The following is a 19,485-nucleotide window of genomic DNA, read 5'->3' as shown; positions in this document are numbered from 1 at the left end:
GACAGTGACCCCAGGGGAAAGACTCATCCTCCCTCCGCAGAGCCCTCCGCTCCGGGGTCCCATCCCATCCATCTGCCGCCCCACAGGGGACGATGGGACGGGCAGGGGCCCCACTTGGGTTGGGTCTTTCCCTCCATACAAAGCAGGGGCTGAGCCAAAAAGCAATCATTGCCACCAAAGGGAGAACCTCCCCCCCCAAGTCAGGACAAGTGAGACGAAGAAAGATGCTCCAGGGGGCTGTTTGGTTTTTTTTTGTTTTTTTTTTTTCAATTAATTTTTTTTTTTTTTATGAAAAAAGATCACACGGAGTTCTCCAACAAACAGAATGCCAAAAGAATTGTTTGAAACAAAACATAAACGAAACAAAACAAAAACAAAAAAAAAAAAAGACAAAAACCTGGCTCTCCTTTCCTCTCGATTGTCTGAAATATCCTTGTGTTCCATAGAAGGCAGTGGGTTTTAAGTGCTTTCTATTTAACATTAGCATAAAATCTCTCTCTCGCGCTCGCTCTCTCGCTCTTTAAAATATGCTCACACAATTTGCTTCTAGAATTGTACAGTACACTTTGAGCGTGGGGGGGTGCCTGTTCCCAGATCATTTACAATCACAATCCAACAGGAAATAAAAAATAATATTCTAAACGTCAGACTGTGTTCATTTCTGTCGTTGGTTGGGGTTTTTTTTCCTTTGTGGTTTTTTTTTATAATTTCATAATTTTTTTCACAGTTTTAAAAAGTTTATATTTATATTTATATATATATTTATATTTATAATTAAAAAGTTGAATCCATTTAAAGACTTATAATACAGGAGGGCTAAAGAGTCTTTTGGTACATTAAAACTGTACAGGCTAGAACCGTCACTATCCGCTGCGCTGAGGTGCCAGTGGCCCGGGGTGGAGATGTACGAGCTCAGCACCATGTGGTTCGTTTAAAGGACGAGGGGTAACTTCGCAGGGGTATCCCTCTCCCCCGAGCCCCGGCCTCCAGTCTCTGGTACACAGCTGGTACCAGGGCGGATAGTTTCCAATCTGTTCTTAAGTGTCTCCCCACCAGAGCCTGGGCTGTCGCTCCCGGCCGAGCCAGACCCTGCTCTGCGTCCTAGCGCTCTGTAGTGCGAGTCGGTAGTTGCAAAGATCAGTGCGTCTCTTGGAGTTTTAAGTGCAAGGATGTGGCATCGTTGTGTGGTTCTTCTCCGGTGTTCCCTCCAGTTGGCTGCAACCTTGAATGTTGCATCGCCGTGTGGTTCTTCTCCAGTGTCCCCTCCAGCTGGGTGCAACCTTGGATGTTGCATCGCCGTGTGGTTCTCCTCCAGTGTCCCCTCCAGCTCAGTGCAACCCTAGCGTGGTGGTGGAGATGCCATGGGTCCAGCAGGAGAAAGATAGTGAGTCAGCTCCGCAGAGGGAGGGAGGAGGTGATAGTGGAGGCTCTCTGGGAGCCATTAGGAGGTTGGCTGGATGGCTGGAGCAAGCTGATCAGTCCTCTCCCCAAGCCCAAGGTGGCAGCGGGGCTCTGGCTGTGGAAACACCACAGGTGCTTTGTGCTCTGTCCCCATTCCCTTCCAATGAGGGGTGAGGGCTTCCCAGGAGCTCCACATCTCTGCTCAGGCAAGGCCTAAGGAGTACAGATGGGCAAGGGATGCTGAAATCCAATGGCCCATGGCCTCCTCTGCTCCAAGCACTGGCAGCAGCAGTTCCCAGTCATTTCCTGTTCCCCTTAACTGCATGCTCCAAGATGAGTTCTTTGCTCGCCAAGCATCACACCATGGACATGCACTCACTCTCCACAGCACCCTTCTGGCAGGAGGGATGGAGAAGATGAGTTCAGGCTGTTTGTTCAAGGCAGTGGGATGTTGATTCATCTTCCACTCAGCCCCTCCCAGCCCGCAGGACCTCTTCTGCCATCTCTGTACTGGGGCCAGCTCTATCCCTTTGTGCTCCACGCTGCTGGCCAGAGGCCTTCAGGGAAAGGGAACTGCAAAAACGTGCTGAGAGGATTGAGACGAGGCGTGGAGAAAGACTCATCTCCTTTCTCTTTCACCCTGTCCTTCCTAAAGGGTCATGCGAAACTAAGTGGGAAAGGGAATATAAGGACGGAGAGGAGCATACGCAGAAGGTTAGTGGGTGTCCTTCCACGTACAGGTGGCTTCTGAGTTACTGATGGGGGCAAATGACACAAAAGGGATCCCTCTTGTCAGGGGATCCCGCTGGTGAAATGATCACAAGACCCATGTGCTTTCCTGGACCAAAAGGAGGAAGGAAGAAGTTGGTCAAGTGTCACCTTACTTAAAGCCACTTCGAGAAGAGCCTTGGGGTTCAAGCACCACCACCCTCCAACAGCATCTTCCTTAAGTTCTGTAACTGCTTCCCCAACCCCGTTCCTTCAGCCCTCTCCTTCCTCCTCGTGTCTCTCGCGCTCTCCTGTCTGTAGTGTGATACAGAAGTCATGAGCATTGAAAGAAACAATCATGTCGTCTGAACAGGCACGTCCTCAGGTTTGTCCTGTCCCTTCCCAGGGGGTGGCATGTGTCCCCTAGGCGGTCAGCAGATGACAGGGACCCCATCGGTGTTGAAGATCATGCCCGTAGTGGGCTCGTAGGTCCCTGCAAGGTAGTAGAGGTCCTCACTGTCTTGGTATTTCTTCGTCTTTAGCATCTGCTCATACTGATCCAGACCAACAACGAGACACTTGTGTGAGATGGTCTGGACATCATTTTCATCCACATGAGAGGACTGGTAGAGAGCTCGCTGTGTTACAGGAATGGAAGGAGTGAGATGGAAAGAAAAGGGTCAGTTAGATCTCTCAGCATGTACAGCATCATCTTCAACATGCAGGAAAAACATCCACCCCAGCTGGCCAGGCTTGTCCTCACATTCAAGCCGAACTCCCCACACATTCCCCACTGCCAGCACAGGTGAGGGACACTGGGAATCTGCACGGGCCCACAGCCAGCACGGACACAATCCGTCCAGTGCACCAACCCTCAGCCTTTGCTCTCACTCAGTGCCCACCGACAGGAACACTGCAGCTGCCCAGTGCACGGACAGGCGAATGCACAGGCCAGGAATTTGTCACCCTCATTTCAGCGATGCAAATGCAACGCTGAGTGCTGGATACCACCCCTCTGTTCCTCCCAACACCCAGAACTCGCAGCTACTCCCAGCCTCCCCAAAATATCCATCCAAAGTCCTGGGCACTGTGGACTTGGCAGCTGAGACAATAAACAAGAGCCAGAGAAGCCTGGGGATCATTTCTCCAGCAGCATTTGTTTTGAAATCCCCTCCCAACCCTCCCTCAACCTCACCAACCTCCATAAAGTCCTTCCTCTGGTTGGATGCCTGCAAAGCTGTGGATAGACTCCTGCCTGATTTCTGATCCCAGCGCTGTGCCCAAGAGGAAAAGAAAACAAAAATGAAAAGCAGGTGAATTAGTTGTTTTTCCATGCCATCGCCTCTCACTCACCACATGTGCCTTCACAACCTCAACCCCCATCCTCAGCTACTGGCAATAAATCCTAAGAGCCTACTGCAAAACACACTGCAAACGTGTGTAAAATTCAGTGTTTCTGAGCATCAGGCCAGTTGTTGTAACAGTGTAAAGCGGCTCAATCCAGCCTTTGACACTCTCTTTGGACCAACATAAAAGACTTTATTCCCCAGCACAACAAAACCACCCTTCCCCTGTGTGAGAAGTAAACACCCCGGGCAGTCCCCTCAACATGGAAGGACAGGGACACCCCCATTATGGTACCAGTACCACACTGGGCCATGGGCGTTGTCATCATCCTTGGGAACAAATGGGAACAAGCAGCTTTGCAGCCTTTTTGGCAATGGAGACCAGCCTACCTTGCCTTCATTGAGTTTCTTCCCAGGGTTGGTTTCTTCTGGGTGATAAAACCATTTGACACGGACCACCATGTTATTTCCCCATGACTCCCACATGCTCTGGATCCGGCCAATGTAGGGCAGATTGGGGCGGCCAGCTGAGAGGAAGACCGCACAGTCTCCAATGCGGATTATCTCCTTGCCCCGGACAATAGCCTTGTAGAAGAGCTTCCTGGCCTTCCCTTTCATTCCTCGTCTCTGCCAAGAGAGAATGACACAGGTGAGCAGCCAGATATTGCCCAGGTTTCCCCCACCCATCACTGCTTGCCCTGTTCTGCATCCCACCCTTTGCTGTGGGCAGAGCCACAGCATGACAGGCATTCTCACAAGGAATGGAAACAAGGCAGGGGGACACGCCACGCAGGACGGCTCCTCCAGACGCAGTGAAGGCCAAACCCAGTCTCCTTGCAAACTGGAGACCCTGGCCAAGGACATATCACACCAGCGGGGTTTCACCGCCCCAGGAGAAGGAAAAAGGCATGGGAAACAGGCGCCACAAGGCAAACACCAGCACAGAGTGGTATGGAGCAGAGGGAGAGGCTCTGTTTACCTGTGTGGGTTTCCCAAACCACTTCCACAGCTGCCGTGCGGGGAGGAAAGCAGCAATCTTGGGCCTGTTCTCCACCGACGGCAGTCGCTGGCGCTTGGCCAGCTCCTTGGTGGTGGGCAGGTGGATGCCCTCACGCTTTTTGGGTCTGCTCTTGTTGCCGCTCTGCTGCGGTGCCGGCTGTTGCACCGGCTGCTGCACCGGCTGTTTCTGGCTCTGGGGGTGGGATGATGCACGGGATTTCCCTGCCTGCTTGGTTTGCTTGGGTGGGAGGGTTTGCTGCACCGAGGAACTTGGTTGAGCCTCAGCTACTTCGTCATCAGAGCTACAGGAGGAATCTTCATCTGTAGTGGAGGAGGAAGAAGAGCTGGAACTCGATGAAGAAGAGGTCGATGAGGCTGAGGAAGAGGAGGAAGAAGAGGATGAAGAGCTGCTGCTAGAAGAGGAAGAGGAGGACGAGTTGGAGGAAGAGAGAGGGGTGGATGCTCTCGAGCTGGCTGAGCTGCTGTCCTGGGCTTCCCCTCGGTTCTTCTCAGCCTCCTCTTCTCCCTCTGACTCTGAGCTGCTGTCGCTACTGTTGCTTTCAGACTCCTCCACAGCTGCTGGAGCTGCTGCCTTTTCTTCCTGGTCCTTTGAAGCAGCAAGGCTCTCTGCTGAGCCATCGAACTTTCCTCCGAAGCTGGCAGGGGAAGGGTCTCCCTCAGCTGCTTTGGCTCGTGAAGATTTCTGCTTGCCCTCCGCACCCACTGTAGGGGAATAGCCCAACCCCAAGAGACTCTTGCTGTCTCTGCGGCTGGCCAGGTTCGAGTCCTCCAGCATCCTCATCGCCTCCTTCATCTTCTTTGTCTTCGGAGACATCACACCCTCATGGTCCAGCTTGATCAGGATTTCACTGTCATGCTTCCTCTGAGCTTTGACCATGGTGCCAAAGTCCTGTGTCTCTTCTGTGGGCCGCCCTTTCTTGGCTTTCGACGTTGAAGCATCACTGGAGCCAAAGGCCGCCAGCGTCCCAGGGAGGTCACCGTAGGCCTCTGTGCCGAGGATGCTGCCGAACACAGCAGGCTGGTAAGTGGCTTGGGGGGGGCTATGCAGCTTAGCAGAGATTTTCATTTTGCTGGCTTTTGACCGCTTTTCCTCTGTGGGGGCAGGAGAGCCTCCAGTCGGCAGTGCTTGCGATTTTCGTGATCCCTTCATGCTTGGCTTGCCCAAGCAGGCCGGCTTCTCTGGGACTGAAGAGGTAACAGGTGAGGACTCAACCTGATCCTTCTCTTCTGGCAGGGTGGCCTCTTCTGCAGAAGGGGAGAAACACAAAAGCATGATGGTATCCCTCCAGATGGACACTATTAGCTCAGATGAAACCGGACACCAAATCTTGCTCCAAGCAACAGCTTAAAGTTGGGGAGAGCAGTGGGGAACTGTGCAAGGACTCTGTCAGCTCCAGGTCTGGCAGTGGTGACAACTTACCAGCTTTCGCCTTGACACTTGGCTTTCTCCCTCGCCCTTTGCCCTTTGACACGGGCTCCTCTGACCCCAGTGTAGCTCCCTCTTTTCCTTCTCCAGTGTCTTTGCTGGATTTACGGCTACGGCGCTTGGTGCTGGGCACCAAAAGGGCCGGAGAAGGCTCAGCACCTGGAACAAGTCAGAGAAATGGTTAAATGCGGTCAAACAACACATAAACCAGAGATGCAACACAAGGAATGTATCCCTGCCAGTTTTGCAATAGGGACTGGGCTCTTTTCCCTATGGATTATATCCCACCTCAGCTCTGCCTGTCCATAATTGATGGTGCAATCTTTGGGACTGAAAGTCTGTAAACTCATCCCAAAATCTCAGATGGCCCAAATCAGGTGGCCCAAAACTCCCTATAAACTTTCCACAGTGGGAAGTGTTGCGCGAAAAAACTAAACAGCAGAACTCACACTGGATCTTGTAGTCAGGTGGGAGAAGCCGAATGTGAGACAGAGGGATACGTCCCGTGTCCCCATCATCAAACTCTACTGTGATGAGATCACCATCTTCCTCCAGATCCAGGGCTCCTGTGGGTTGGGGGAGCAGAAAGTGGGATTGGGGACAAACAGAAGAGTACAAACCCCCTTGTCAGGGGAAGTGGGAATATGGGGGAAGACAGGGATCCCACAGCAGCTCCAAAGCGCCCCGTCCCCTCTTTGCAAGGCTGTGCAGGGAAAGCACAGAAGGCTTGCTCTGCAATGGAAAGTCCCTGATAATACTAAACCAGCCCACCGAGTGTAAAATTTCCCAGTCAACAGCACTGCTCCAGAACATGACAACCATTCTGCTTTGACTTCCCACCTCTTTCCCCTATTTCCCTCTATTCTTGCAGAAATTCACTTCTCTGTTTTCACCGCAGTATCTTTTTTGGGACCTGCATTTTCTAACTACTCTCAGCAATCACAAGCTGTTGCTTTTCACCTTTTCTCCAAGAAAAATAAGCTGTGTTCTCACACTCCCTTCTTGCATCAGCATTGCTGGCCTGGAACTCATAAATAATTCTTCCCTTATACATGCATAGAGCAACCAAGAGTCCAAAAGCAAGAGCAGCCACGGTAGAATTGTCCAGAGCTCTTCACTGGCTTTTTAATGGGACCAGATGGAGGAGCTGATATATCAGAGGCAAAGCTATGAGTGTGCAGGTGATTTAGAAATCTCCACAACCTCAGAAATCTTTGGTGACTGGGCTGGAGTTAATTCTGACTTTATGAAGTGTGTTGAATTTCCGTGATATTTTAAGATCCCAAATTGCTCAGACCATTTCCTACAAGGTCTCCTGAATGAATAGGATGTTACTAAACCAGCATTATGATTGAGTCAGGCATGACCCAGAGGAGAGGAATGGGACAGGCTCTGAGCTCCAGGACGCTCACAGAAGACCTCAGGGCTTCCCCAGAGAAGTCTGACATCCCTGAGGACACACAGGACTGAGACATCCCTGGTTCACAGCACAGAGCAGCCAGCGTGGCCTTACCTCGGACAACTGTCCCAGGGTAGAGGCAGCGGTACTGCTGGCTCCAGTAGGCAGCAATCCTTGTGCCCTCGGGCAGGAATCGCACTGAAGGTGGTTTTACATCAATGATCTGCATCGGGCAAGAGAAAGGCAATTACTGACGTTCTCAGCACTAGCACTAACCATCCCACCACACCTGGCGTGTGGCAAAGTAGCTCTGGAGAAGGTAGGGGATGGTTTCTCTGCTGGGAAATTGCCTCCTGTCTGCTCATGGAGCAGCATGAAGGACTATCCTTGCTGGCATGCGGGTCTAGTGCCCACTGCCAGTGGGGCAGCTTAGCCATGGGGCAGTGACCCACACCAAGGGGAAGTTGTGTCCAGGCTGGCCGTGAAGACAGGATCAGGGCACCCCTGCAGCGCCAGCTTGGCTAGGAAGAAGCTTTCAGGTAGCCTCCTCCATCCCAAAAGAGGGCTCAGACACCAAAGACAGGAATCATCTGGCCTCACATACCGCTTCCTGCAAAAGCTGCTCCAGGCAGTAAATGTGGGGACGGTTTCCCCTCTCACCTTCCACTACCACACGGTATCTGAAACACAAAGGCCTGATCAGACACAGAACGTGGAAGAAATCACCCCGATCAGCTAACACCTCCCTCTGAGCCCTACCACCAGTTTAGTTTGTGAGCCTTTAATGAGAGGTAATTGGATTTTCCTCAGCGCTGATAAACCAGACTGAACTCTTCTTCCATTCCTGCTAGACTCCAACAGTCTCTCTCCAGTCAGCTCTACACAAGCCCCAGATCGATCCCTGTATCCACTCCTTCCGCGTTCACGGGCAGAGCCTGGGTGGATACGGTACCCCTCCAACTCACATGTCTGGTGAATGCACCGTTTTGACATGCCCAGCGTAGAGCAGCTTGTCATCCATGGGGATGAGGACACGCAGACCGTCTTTCAGCTCATCCTTGTCAATTATGCAGGAGCGGGGAGCTGTGAGGTGTGAGAGCGAGATGAGGATTAGAGAGCACCATACGTGAAAAAGCAACCGCAAGGGAAGAAGGAAATCTCATACTCTTGGTGTCCTCAGGTGGATCAGGCTGCCCAGGGAGGTGGTTGAGTCCCCTTCCCTGGAGGTCTTTAAGGGATGGGTGGATGAGGTGCTGAGGGGCATGGGTTAGGGAGTGTTAGGAATGGTTGGACTCGATAATCCAGTGGGTCCCTTCCAACCTGGTGATTCTGTGATCCTCCCATAGGAAAAGGCCAGTAAGGCCTTTGCAGAAAGAGCTCTTGCTCTGTCTCTGGTTCACTCCTGGCAGAGGAAAATTTTGCCCTCTTGGTAATAATAAAATACCAGTAAATGAAAACAGGGCAGCTCAGAGACAGGGCTTCATGTAGACATCACAGTGGGCCACTCTGATATCGCTTGGTTTTCGCAAGACAAATTGACTGGAAAAGTGGTATCCCCACCGCAAGATTCATGGCTTTTGATGAGGACTGTGTGAAAGCATAACAATCCTCCTCTGAGCAGCCCTGGAAAACTTGCCCAGCTCCTCTACATGTACAATTAGCACCCCCAGCCGCTCCTGCCATCACCTGGTGTGGGCGGTCGCTCGACCAGCATGCTCAGTGGGATGTTCTCATCCTCTGAGAAGCTGCTGTCTTGGTTGGGTTCAAAATCCTCCTCTGCCGCCATGCTCTCCATGAGTTTGCTAACAGCTCCTCCTTTCCCTCGGTTCTGCAGGAGATCAAGCAGCACGTCAGCTGGATGACAACAGGCAACAGTGTGATCCCATCTCACCTTCCTCCAGCAAAAAATAACCTGAAGGTATTGGGACAAATTTGTCTCCATCCTCAGTAACGTTAATCACACAGAGAGTTAAGCGGGTGCACTCGAACTCGCTTTTTCATTGAATCAAGAGCCCCATGATCCATTTCTTGCTGTCACCCACAGACGATAAGCATTACACTCAGAAATCATGTGAGAAAACACAGTAATATGTGTTACGAGAGAAGACCAGCCACAGCAATGGAGTAGAAACCAGAGGTGACCTGGCCCACCCGGTGCTGAGGAGGGCAACTTCATCACCATGTCTTTGGTCCTTGCTATCCATGAAGGCTCTCCCTCCTCCCCATGGCAATCTTAGACAAAATTCTGCCTGCTCATTAATTTGATATCAAGTCAAACAAACACCAGAGGGTAGCAGCTGGTACTACTCAATAGTATTCCTCAGATTTTAGGCTACCCAAACCAGCATTTTGCCTATAAGACAGCCAGCAAAGCCTGCATGTCTGTTTTCCCTCCCTCACAAAGCCAGCAAGCCTCCAGTTAACCCAAATTAGAACCAGCCCCTCACCTCTTTTTTCACCTCCTTGGCTTTCACTTTGGCTTTGCTCTTCTTGGTGGAGCCCAGGGCATTCGCCAGGCTGACACGAACATCATGTGGGGAGCTAGGGATGCCAGGAGGAGACATGGACGAGGAGGAGGAGCAACAGGGTGTTTCTTTACCCTTCTTCCGTTGCTAAAAATAAAAAGAAAACATTCCCATCAGTAAAGAGAGGACTGGTAAAGATATGGGCCCAGGGAGAAGGGAAAGGTGTAGTGAAGCAGGATGTGCACAGGTAGGGTGACATTCGGCCAGCAGTAATTTCACCAACTACACCACATCCCACACCTCCCAGCTCTGCTTTCAGACTTCACACATTTTGGGAAGAGCTTTTCACTAGAGCAATTCCTGCCCATCAAACCTTCCCCCAAAGGGATCCAAGGAGATCCCATCTGGCCTCATGTCAGCTCCCATGGGTCGCACACCAATTCTGCCAGGGCATTCCTCACCTTGCTTAGCTCCTTCCTCTCCTTCCCCTTGCTGCCCTCCTTTTTGGGGCTCATGGGTGCCCCCTTGCCACAGCGTGCAGGCTTGGAGACAGGAGTGGAGCTAGCAGGTGCCACAGGGGTCAGCATGGTAGAGGACATGGTGGCATCATGGAGGAAGATCCGCTCGCTCCGGCGCCGGTTCCACAGGTCGTCATCACTGACCTCCAGCCCAAACTCAAAGCTCAAATCCTTGGGGGACTTAAATTTCTTCAGCTTGCGGCCTTTCTCAGACCCAAGCTTGGCTTTGTCAGCGCTCCCAGATCCAGAGTCGAGGCTGCTGGGTGCCTGGCTTGGTGGGATGCTGCTTGCCTCCAGTGGCCCCTTCTTTCCCCGCAGCAGCCCTGAGGGTGACTTCTTCCTGATCTTGATCTCACTCTCGGAGTCGGTGTATTCAAACTCTGTCCCTAGGTGCAAAGGATTTCACCATCAATAAAAGCCCTGGTTGAGCCAAGAGGGGTCACACCCTGCTGGAAGCTTTAGGGCTCCATGGGAGATGCCATCCCTGTTCAACAGAAAGCTTGCTGTTCCCATTTCCAATCCCACATCCCTCAGATCTGCATTTTCATTCTGTAAAACACTTCCCTGAAAATAAGTCTCCCCTGCCCCAAACCAGAGCCCACCCCTTCAGTCAGCATGGTTCAGTGTGTTCCCTGCCTTCATTTTCTCCCTTCTTCCACAGCCAAAACCCTGCAGAAAAGCTCCAAAGAGTAAAGATACTCTTAACATTTACCCCTTCACAAAAAAAAAAGAGTTTCTTGGCTGGAGCAAAGCATGAACTCCACAAGCTGAGCCTTCCGACCCTCCTCTCTGGTCTCACCTTTGTTCCAGGAGAACAATCTCTTTAAGAAGTGGACAAGCCCATGTTTCAAGCTTATTTTTTCCCCATTGGTCATCAGACACCACAGATCTTTCAATTGGCTCAAGTAATCGCCTTAAAGGCAAGAGAGGTAAATGATCTTTTGTCTGTGGCAAATGGAAATCCCCTCACATCAGCCTCTGCTCAGCATCGCCAGCACCGCAGTACCCAGAGGCTTGAAATATTGTAGTAAATTCAGTTCAGTGTTTCCCCCCCACCCCCGAACCTGATAAAGGAGGGCAAGATCATGTGTTTCCAGGGGCAGAAGGGAAACTGTGGCAGGACGCACACACCCAGCAACATGGGCAGGAGGCAGGCAAAGCACTGTGGCTACACAGGCACTGTGCCACACAGGGATACAAACAGCCAAGAAAAAACTTGCCCAAGGTCATGCAGCTGGTCTACATTGCAGCAAGAGACTAAGTCCAGATTTTACAAAGCCATTTACTTCACAGGATCTCATGGGATGGCACAGCACCTCTGAAGATGTGTAGAAACATCAGCAGAGTTTGATTCTCTCTCTCCCAAAAACCAGCATCAGCCAAAGGTCTCTCTTGCATCCTCCTCCAACCTGCTCTGGATCTGCCCTCTGACCAACAAGGTCTAAAATCAGACCTCGTTCAGCAGAATCTCTTTGCAAGTTCAATAGTGAACAGCCCTGCTGTGATAACCATTGCTTGCAGCAGACCCTTGAGAAAGGACATACGGGACTGACAGCATTCACGTGGGTAAATGAAAACGTACGAGACATGTGCATGGACAGCATCTTCTCTCAACCCTCCTCTCTCAAATATGCTCAGTTTCCCGGGTAAATTCAGTCTGCAGGAACCTGCTCTCATCTGCTACCCAAACCTCTTCCCCGGAGACAGCCCCAGCATGAGCAGGAAAAGATTTCTAGATGCTTCCCGTTTCAAGGAGGGCAGGTTACAAGATGATAAGTTCTTCAAAGAAGCTGTTGGAACAAGTTGGCAAAAGCCTAATACAGCAAAGAAACAGTGCTAAAACAAGCCAGGCTCCCAAGAAAGACATCATTTTCCATTCTGTAGCTTGCTATAAATTCCATTACCTCTTAATAAATATTAATAGAGAATTTATAAATGGAGCCCATGTAGATCTGTCTGACTGGGAACAATGTCACCAATGGGCACTTGTGCAGCAAGGCACAGGGAGGGGAAGAAATGAAACTGCTAATTATGTGTAACACCCTGGAACTGAGACAGAGACAGGGACAGAAAGGCAGGATCTGGCACTGCGAACACATGAACAGAGGAAAGAAATGCTTGTTTTGAGTCTTACTATTCAGTTTCTATGAGGAAACTGATGTGATGGGCTGATTGAAGGGGTTTTTCTTCTGCTTCGATGTGTCTGCTTCTTTTGGGTATCTAAGGTCCGCTTCCTTCCCTAAAATGTAACAGCCCTTCACTGCCTTCAGCACTGTGTGCAAGGGGACACGGTATCCCACCGCCTGCCTGCAGCAGGACTGTTCAGGATTCACCAGGCAGGAAAAGAGAAGACTTTGAGGAAGCCACAGGCAGCTGCCCCTAGGGAAGCCATGGCTGCTGCTGCTAAACCTGCCAGACCCGTGACTGGTTCTTGGTTTTGTGCCAGGCGATTGCCCTCACCTTCAGCATCAGGACCAAGCAGCCAAAAGCAAAGAAAGGGCAAGACAATGGCTAGGCAACAACCTGCTCTCTTGCAGCACAGCAGGACCTCCCAAACCTTCTACCTCACGGCACCAAGCCTTACCACGCAACTCACCCATCAGGCTCTGCCGCTCCTCCTTCTTCTTTGCCTTCTGCTTGGCCTCCAGCTGGATGATGGAAAGTGGAGGGGGAACGATGGGGCTGGGCATTGCGCTGGCGGCAAACCTTGCTAGAAGGCCCAGGCCGCTCTCGTCAAGGGCAGGCGATGAAAGCCTGTCGGTGCCATCTGTCCCATAGTCCTCTGCTTCCTCCTCTTCTTCTTCATCCTCCTCTTCCTCTTCCTCTGAGCTAGAATCTAGCACGCAGAAAAGAAGGAGCCCATTACAGATCTCACAGAGTTGTGCATCAGCCACATTTCCACCCCAAACCAATAACTCTCCCGCTGCGCTGTGCTCACATAAGCACTGAGCCGCCCATGAGCTCAGCCAGAAGATGCTGGCCACGACACACACGTGTCTTCGCAGCAATGCAGCCGATATCGCCCTGCCTGCCACCACCCTTGAAAGACACCGCGATACAGAGTTCGGCAAAGAGGATCCATTCAAGACAAGGGAGGGAAGAGTAGGGTGTTGGCAGAGACTTGGAAAAAAATGCCACGCACCCCTTCCCTGCAGCTTTCAGGAGGAATTAAAAGCTTAATTCCTTTGAAAATCCCAACCTCAGAGCTGCGGGATTCCCCTCCCACCCACCACCTCTTCCTCCGTAACAAAATCCATTAGCTTAATTGGAATCAGCATGGAAGGGGAATACCAGAGATCAGCTTGCACCATGGCAGGAGGGAAGGAGGACACAGAGAGGAGAAAGGGCAGGAGGCAAAAATGCAAAGCGGGGGAGGGAAATAATAATAAGAAGGCAATGGATTTGGAATGCATAAGGGGGGGAAAGTGTACATAGTGTTGGAGAAAAGGAGTGTTTAAATGCTCTGCCTCAAAAACTCTCTGTGCCTTTCATTTCCCTCTCTAGAGCTCAGGCTAGGGAAGCCCAGCTCAGCACAGGAGGAAATGCTGCCCGCAGCCCAAAATCTAATTCTGGCAAAGCAATCAGCCTTGCTGCCTGCCTTGGCTGGCACCCATAGTGAGTGGTGGGCTGGGATTTTCCTTAGTGGTGTGCACACAGCAGGTACTTTGGTGGTAGATACTCCGAGTTGCACCTCTCCCTTCCTACAGCACTTCCCAAGAGCCTGTCATCAGCTCAAATGCAATTAATTTTCACAGCATCTCATCCAGTTAGCGCTGGCGAGTGAGAGTCACTACACAAATGCACATATATCACACACACACACATATACACACACATATAGGAGCACAGAGAAAGAGAGATATCTGGCTGCAAAAAGTGGGTCTGGAAAAGTTATTTCATTTCTCTTGAAATTGAGGGCTTAAGTAGGATCATTGAGGTTGCTGGAAAATTTCCACCACTAGCAGAAGCCTTGCTCTCCCCACCTGAGCCCACTCGCCTGCTCCCCACCAGCCGCTCTCTCTGCGTCGCAAAGCCAGCGAATGACAAACCAGATCCCTTCAAAATGAGCTGGAATGAACATGAAAATCCTTTTCTTTTCATGTATGCCCTCTGGGATCAATAAAGACGTCCTCAACACTCAGTTGTTAAAAAAAAATATATATATACACAGTGACACAAGTGTTATTCTTGCACTTTGGATTGTTTTTCCATGACACTAGAAATGCCAGGAATATCAGAAATCAGTGTTCTTATCCCTGCATTTTATCACCTAGAGTAATGGCCAGCTCTTGGCATTTATTTATTTATTTATTTTTATCAAGGAAAGCTTTTCTCCATCACGTACATCAGACAGCCAAAGAATACTAATTTTTAACTGCATAAAAACCCCTTCCCCGTTTCAGTTGCTCAGGCTGGTTCCTTGTGATATAAAAATGTTACTAAATCTGCAAACCTGCAGTAAATACCAAGAAATCCACAGCCCTTCTCACTCCTTGCATAAAAACCACATGCGAAAAAAAAAATGCTGCGGCAAATTAGGATCAGGTTCCTGCCCCTACCAGAAAAGGGGGCACAAATGCTGTTTCTCTATAACGTTTTGCCAAAAAGTAAACAAATCCAGATGAATCCAGCTATTCCGAGACACAGAAACCACCTGCTATAAAAGCAGCAAAACCGTGCTCAAGTTCAATGACACACGATGAGGTATTGAGATCCCCCTCTACGCATCCCATTTGGCTCTGAAAATCAGTAGTTCTCGGCAAAATCAGAAAGAAAATCAATCCGTACGGCCCCTCATGCAGGATCTACAGATACAGCAGAGCAAAGAGCGGCTCGCTGAGCAACTGGGGAGGAAAACAGGCAAAAAAAGGGGAAAGTCTGCAGGAAAATCCCTCCATGACCTGCCCTGTGTGATTCCCCGCAGCACCCTTGGCTCAAGACTTTTCCTCCCTTTGGTACTTAAATATTCTGCATGTTCCGGGGGCACAAGAGTGCCCAGCAGCTACGGTATTTCAAATGCACCAAGGTAAAAAAGATTTAAAAGCCAGGATGAAAGTGGCTATTACTCACGCTACAGCAAACGTGCGATGCCATAACACACCTGGCAGTTATTCTAACCTCTTTCAAATATATGGTGTCACACTACGAAACGACAACTGAAGATAGTCTCGTCAGCATTTTTGCCAACACACTTATATTTATATCTGCATAGCATTCAATTTGCAGCCTGAAAATAAACCCATTTTAACACCTTCACAGCACAGATCCATCCTCCTCCAGCTCTCATGGCAAGGGCAGATCTTGCTAACTCCACTCCACATGCACAGCACCATCCGTGCTCCTCCTCTTCCAAGGGACAAAAACTAAAAAAACGAAACAAAACCAACATATTTGGGGCTCTGCTACAAACCCACAGGCTTCTAAACCTAAGCCTCGAGTTTTATGGTCACGGTGGTAAATAAGCTGCTGGGGTTCTAAGGGCACCTGCAGGGCTTCCTGGAGAGACTCACAATGCTGGTATTTAATGGGAAGCTGAAGATTTACTCCTACTGTTCCCAAATTATGTGTGGGCTTAAAATGAAGTACGCACAGATGCCTTAACACATTCGAAGCCTCATTTTTTTCCCCTGAAAAGGTGATTTTTAGTTAACAAGGGGGGAAAAAAAGACATTTAATAAATCTTTTTTTTCCTTCAATGGTTATTCTGTTAACACTGAGCAAGGGGAGGAGGAAAAAATATTCAAAGTTATTTAAAAATATCTTTTCTAACTGACCTTTTTTAAGAGCATGTATATGTGTGTATATACCCACACACGCAACCACACGTGTACATACAACTCTACAGCCAAAACAAACAATAAATTCATATTTAAGTGCTAGTGATGCCAGATAAACTGGGGCCAAACGGGATTTTTTTTTTTCCTATAATTTTGACCTGCATTAAATCAAAAATCAAATAAAATTAAAACCACTAAACTTTCTCATTGCCGTTAACAGCTAAGCTGTTATGGTATTTTACTGTAGGAGAGCAGTAGATGAAGATTTGTTAATGATGAACAGAAATTGGTTAAGCAATTTGGTTTTTAAAGACTGATGTAACAAGATGGATAGAGGGGGATGTGGAGAGGAAAGGCTTGGGAAGGAGGGAGTAAAAACACACACTTAAGAGTCATTTCACATTGTAAAAAAAATAGCATGACTTTCTCATAACACCAAGCAGGCCTATAGCATACAAAGCAGGCTAAGTACAGGCAGACTTTAGACAGCTACTGGGTCATCAACATCTCATTTGTGTGATCTGTCCAGATTCTGGAGGCTGCTTATTTTTGAACGTCCAGTTTAAGATCGTAACTTTTTTTTTCTTTTTGTCAAACAAGCCAATTCTCACCATTGGAAGATTATTTCCTCCCCATACGTGCTGTGCTGCGGACTCCAGAAGTACTTTTAAAAATATTACAACTATCACATGGGAATGACTGGTTATTCCTCACTGTTGGTTTTTTAATTGGAATAAAAACATCCTTCAAGTCAGGGAACGGAGAGCAGGGAAGAAGGCACTGATTTCTTAGTACTTTTTCAAGGAAAGAAAAAAAAGAGGATGAGGAGGATTGGTCTTTGGCCACTGAAAGCTCATGATATTACCCATCTCATGGTTTTCAAAGGTCTCATGTGGCTTTGGCCCACATTAGTGGTTTCCTCTTCAAGGTCACTGGATGAAAAACCTCATGCTTCGCCTGTTACCAGAATGGTCTGCAAGAAAGCAGCGTGTCCCTACCTCTTCAACCCCAAACCAGACAAAAATAGGTGCTCCTGCAGCCACCCCTACCTCTGACACCGGTATTGGCCGGGCCTTGGCCAGCCGGTTACACTGATATTATGACAGTCTGCATTGTGGCCCAGAAAGCTTTAAAGGCAGTGGCAGAACCTTTGCGGGCAGTGCTATGGCTTCTCGTCTTGGACCCATCTGCAAATCCTCCCTTTTGCTGGGCTTAGGGGTTCTCCAAAAAAAAGCTATGCAAGCAGTAAAGCATTTCTGGAGTCCTCAAACACATACACACAAGCAAACTTTCCATGCAAGGCTCTTCATGGACAGAGGAAAGTCAGAAGTGGACAGCAATCATCTTCAAAATTAAAATAACCAAGAGAATGCAAAGAGCTACGTGTCATTATTCATGGAGGCAACATCGAAACATCTGAGGCTGACAGATGACATAAAGAAAAGTTATTTTGCCTACCTACATAACAATGGTCAAGGTTCGTGTTCATGGCTAGTGACCCTCGCTGAGAAGTGTCTGCCCTACAACCAGCCAACCACTTTGCTTCTTTAGTGCAGCGTGAGAGCAAATGCAAGAGACCGACACAGACATTCAAAGCATCATGGATAGGGGCAGGGGTGAAAGGGTTGGTCAAGCAGCTGCAAGGAGAAAGCGAGCACTTCTAGAAAAGCTGAGGTTATTAATCGTTTTAGTATCAGGGAAAGCCATTAGAAACCCTATTACCCAAATATCCCTTCAAGTCATTCTGAGAAAGAACAACCAAAAATGAAAATAAATTTGCAGAAACAAACAAAACTGTAAGCAATAATCCCTCCCCGCCTCCCCCTCCATGCCCACCTCCCGCCCCAGGAGGTTTTGCATCTTTGGTTTCTTCCCCACCATTAAATGACAACCCAGAGGGATTTACAATCCACTTCCCCATTTGTTCCAGATTCCCCAACCTCCTCCCCTGTCCCTTCCCCTCCCCAGACTTTATCCCATAAAAGTGGGATTGGTTTTTTTTTTCCTAAAGCAGACAGGTTACTTGAAAAATAGACAAAGCCAATTAGGGACAAGTTACCTATCTGCTTACCTGGAGCAAAACCAAAAAGCAAACCCCCAAAACCCTCAAGAACATGGCACCTAAAAAGGATTGATATCCTCAAAATTTCCGAGCAGCAAAATAAACAAAGAAAAAAATGCAGGAAGGAACAGGGAAGGGAAGAATGGAAGTTAACGCAGACTCTTCATGGAAGCGTGGCAATCTCACCCTTACATAAAACCCACTATCCTCAGAACTTTTTGTCTCTCTAAATAACAAACATCTTCCTTTTTTTTTTTTTTTTTTTTTAAAACATACATTTTTCTCTTTTGAGTTTTCTTTGAAATGCAGTGGTGGGTCCAGCCCAGAGCTACATCAAACTGAATCAGCATTCTATATCATTCCACTGTGTTTGGCCATATATATATTTTTTTTTTTTTTTAGTTTAAATTCTCTTCCTTTGGAGGTTGGGTTTGGAGGGAAGAAAAAACAAACAGATGCATGGAAAGGGTTAACATCAAAAAAATAAGAAAAACGAAACAAAAGCAAAACTAACCAGCCCCATTTTCAATTAACAGCCCTCTGAGCGGTGTGAAATACTAAAAGGCTTTTGCTGTGCTACATCCAGATCTGCTGTGTAACACCGATGGTAACAACTGGGGATGCTCTTGCTTAGCATTCAGCCCAGACGAGCTACTTTCTTGCAGGAGCCGAGGGCTCATTAAAATGACCTTTCCCCATGATTATTATTTAATGAGCGTGCTCTAAAACAGAAACCCCTTGTGTCTCTGGAGGACAAGTCTCAAGTAATCTCTTTTCCCACTGAAGTACTAATGACAGGCTGACAAAAAAAAGAAGCTGCAAGAAAAAAAATTGGGGTGAGGGTTAGGGAGGGAAACTGCAGAGTCAAATTTAATGCAGTAACTGTCACATCCTTGAACACCGTTGGTTATGTTTGGGCATCTGAAAAAAAATTACCATGCAAAAACTTGCCATATAAATTCTAAAAAGTGAAAAAGAAAAATTTCTGCCTGTTAAATATTGGGGATCTCACACCCAGCACCCTCCTGCAGCAACGACTAGGACCACGTTTTATCCGCCCGCCTCAAGAACCTATCAAAATGGAAACAAATTGAAAAAGAAAAAAAAAAAACAAAAAATGGGTGAACAGAACAAAAATGAAACCAAAGGGGCTGGGAGGGAAAAGCCTAAGCGCTATCTGGACAAAGGCAGCAGGGATATTTGAATAATAGAGAGTACTCCAGACTAGGTTAATTCCAGTTCTACTCATGGGGAGTGGGAGCAGGAGGGGGATGCAGAGCAGGATGAAGTGAAGCGGCAACCTAATCGCCTGATAAGAGACACAGCAAGAGAGACAAGGTACACAGGTTTAGTTAAAAATGAA

General features: G+C 48.6%; 1 protein-coding gene across 3 annotated transcripts in view; it reads right to left on the bottom strand.

Annotated features, from left to right (window-relative positions):
- Nucleotides 1–376: 376 nt before the first annotated feature.
- TNRC18 (trinucleotide repeat containing 18) overlaps nt 377–19,485 on the bottom strand; it is a 56,605-nt gene continuing 37,496 nt past the window's right edge. For all 3 annotated transcript variants that reach the window (XM_054080329.1, XM_054080332.1, XM_054080330.1), the window contains 13 exons: nt 12,880–13,119; nt 10,227–10,669; nt 9,748–9,912; nt 8,987–9,128; nt 8,266–8,383; nt 7,905–7,980; nt 7,415–7,523; nt 6,351–6,467; nt 5,896–6,060; nt 4,435–5,720; nt 3,846–4,082; nt 3,309–3,383; nt 377–2,747 (listed from right to left, as the gene is read on the bottom strand). In XM_054080329.1, the coding sequence (XP_053936304.1) occupies nt 2,541–2,747; nt 3,309–3,383; nt 3,846–4,082; nt 4,435–5,720; nt 5,896–6,060; nt 6,351–6,467; nt 7,415–7,523; nt 7,905–7,980; nt 8,266–8,383; nt 8,987–9,128; nt 9,748–9,912; nt 10,227–10,669; nt 12,880–13,119 (3,380 nt within the window). In that variant the 3' untranslated portion in view covers nt 377–2,540. The remainder of the gene's footprint in view (nt 2,748–3,308; nt 3,384–3,845; nt 4,083–4,434; nt 5,721–5,895; nt 6,061–6,350; nt 6,468–7,414; nt 7,524–7,904; nt 7,981–8,265; nt 8,384–8,986; nt 9,129–9,747; nt 9,913–10,226; nt 10,670–12,879; nt 13,120–19,485) is intronic.

This window comes from Cuculus canorus, chromosome 15 (assembly GCF_017976375.1).
Source record: "Cuculus canorus isolate bCucCan1 chromosome 15, bCucCan1.pri, whole genome shotgun sequence".
NCBI lineage: Eukaryota > Metazoa > Chordata > Aves > Cuculiformes > Cuculidae > Cuculus > Cuculus canorus.
This window is presented reverse-complemented; position numbering and strand designations above follow the sequence as displayed.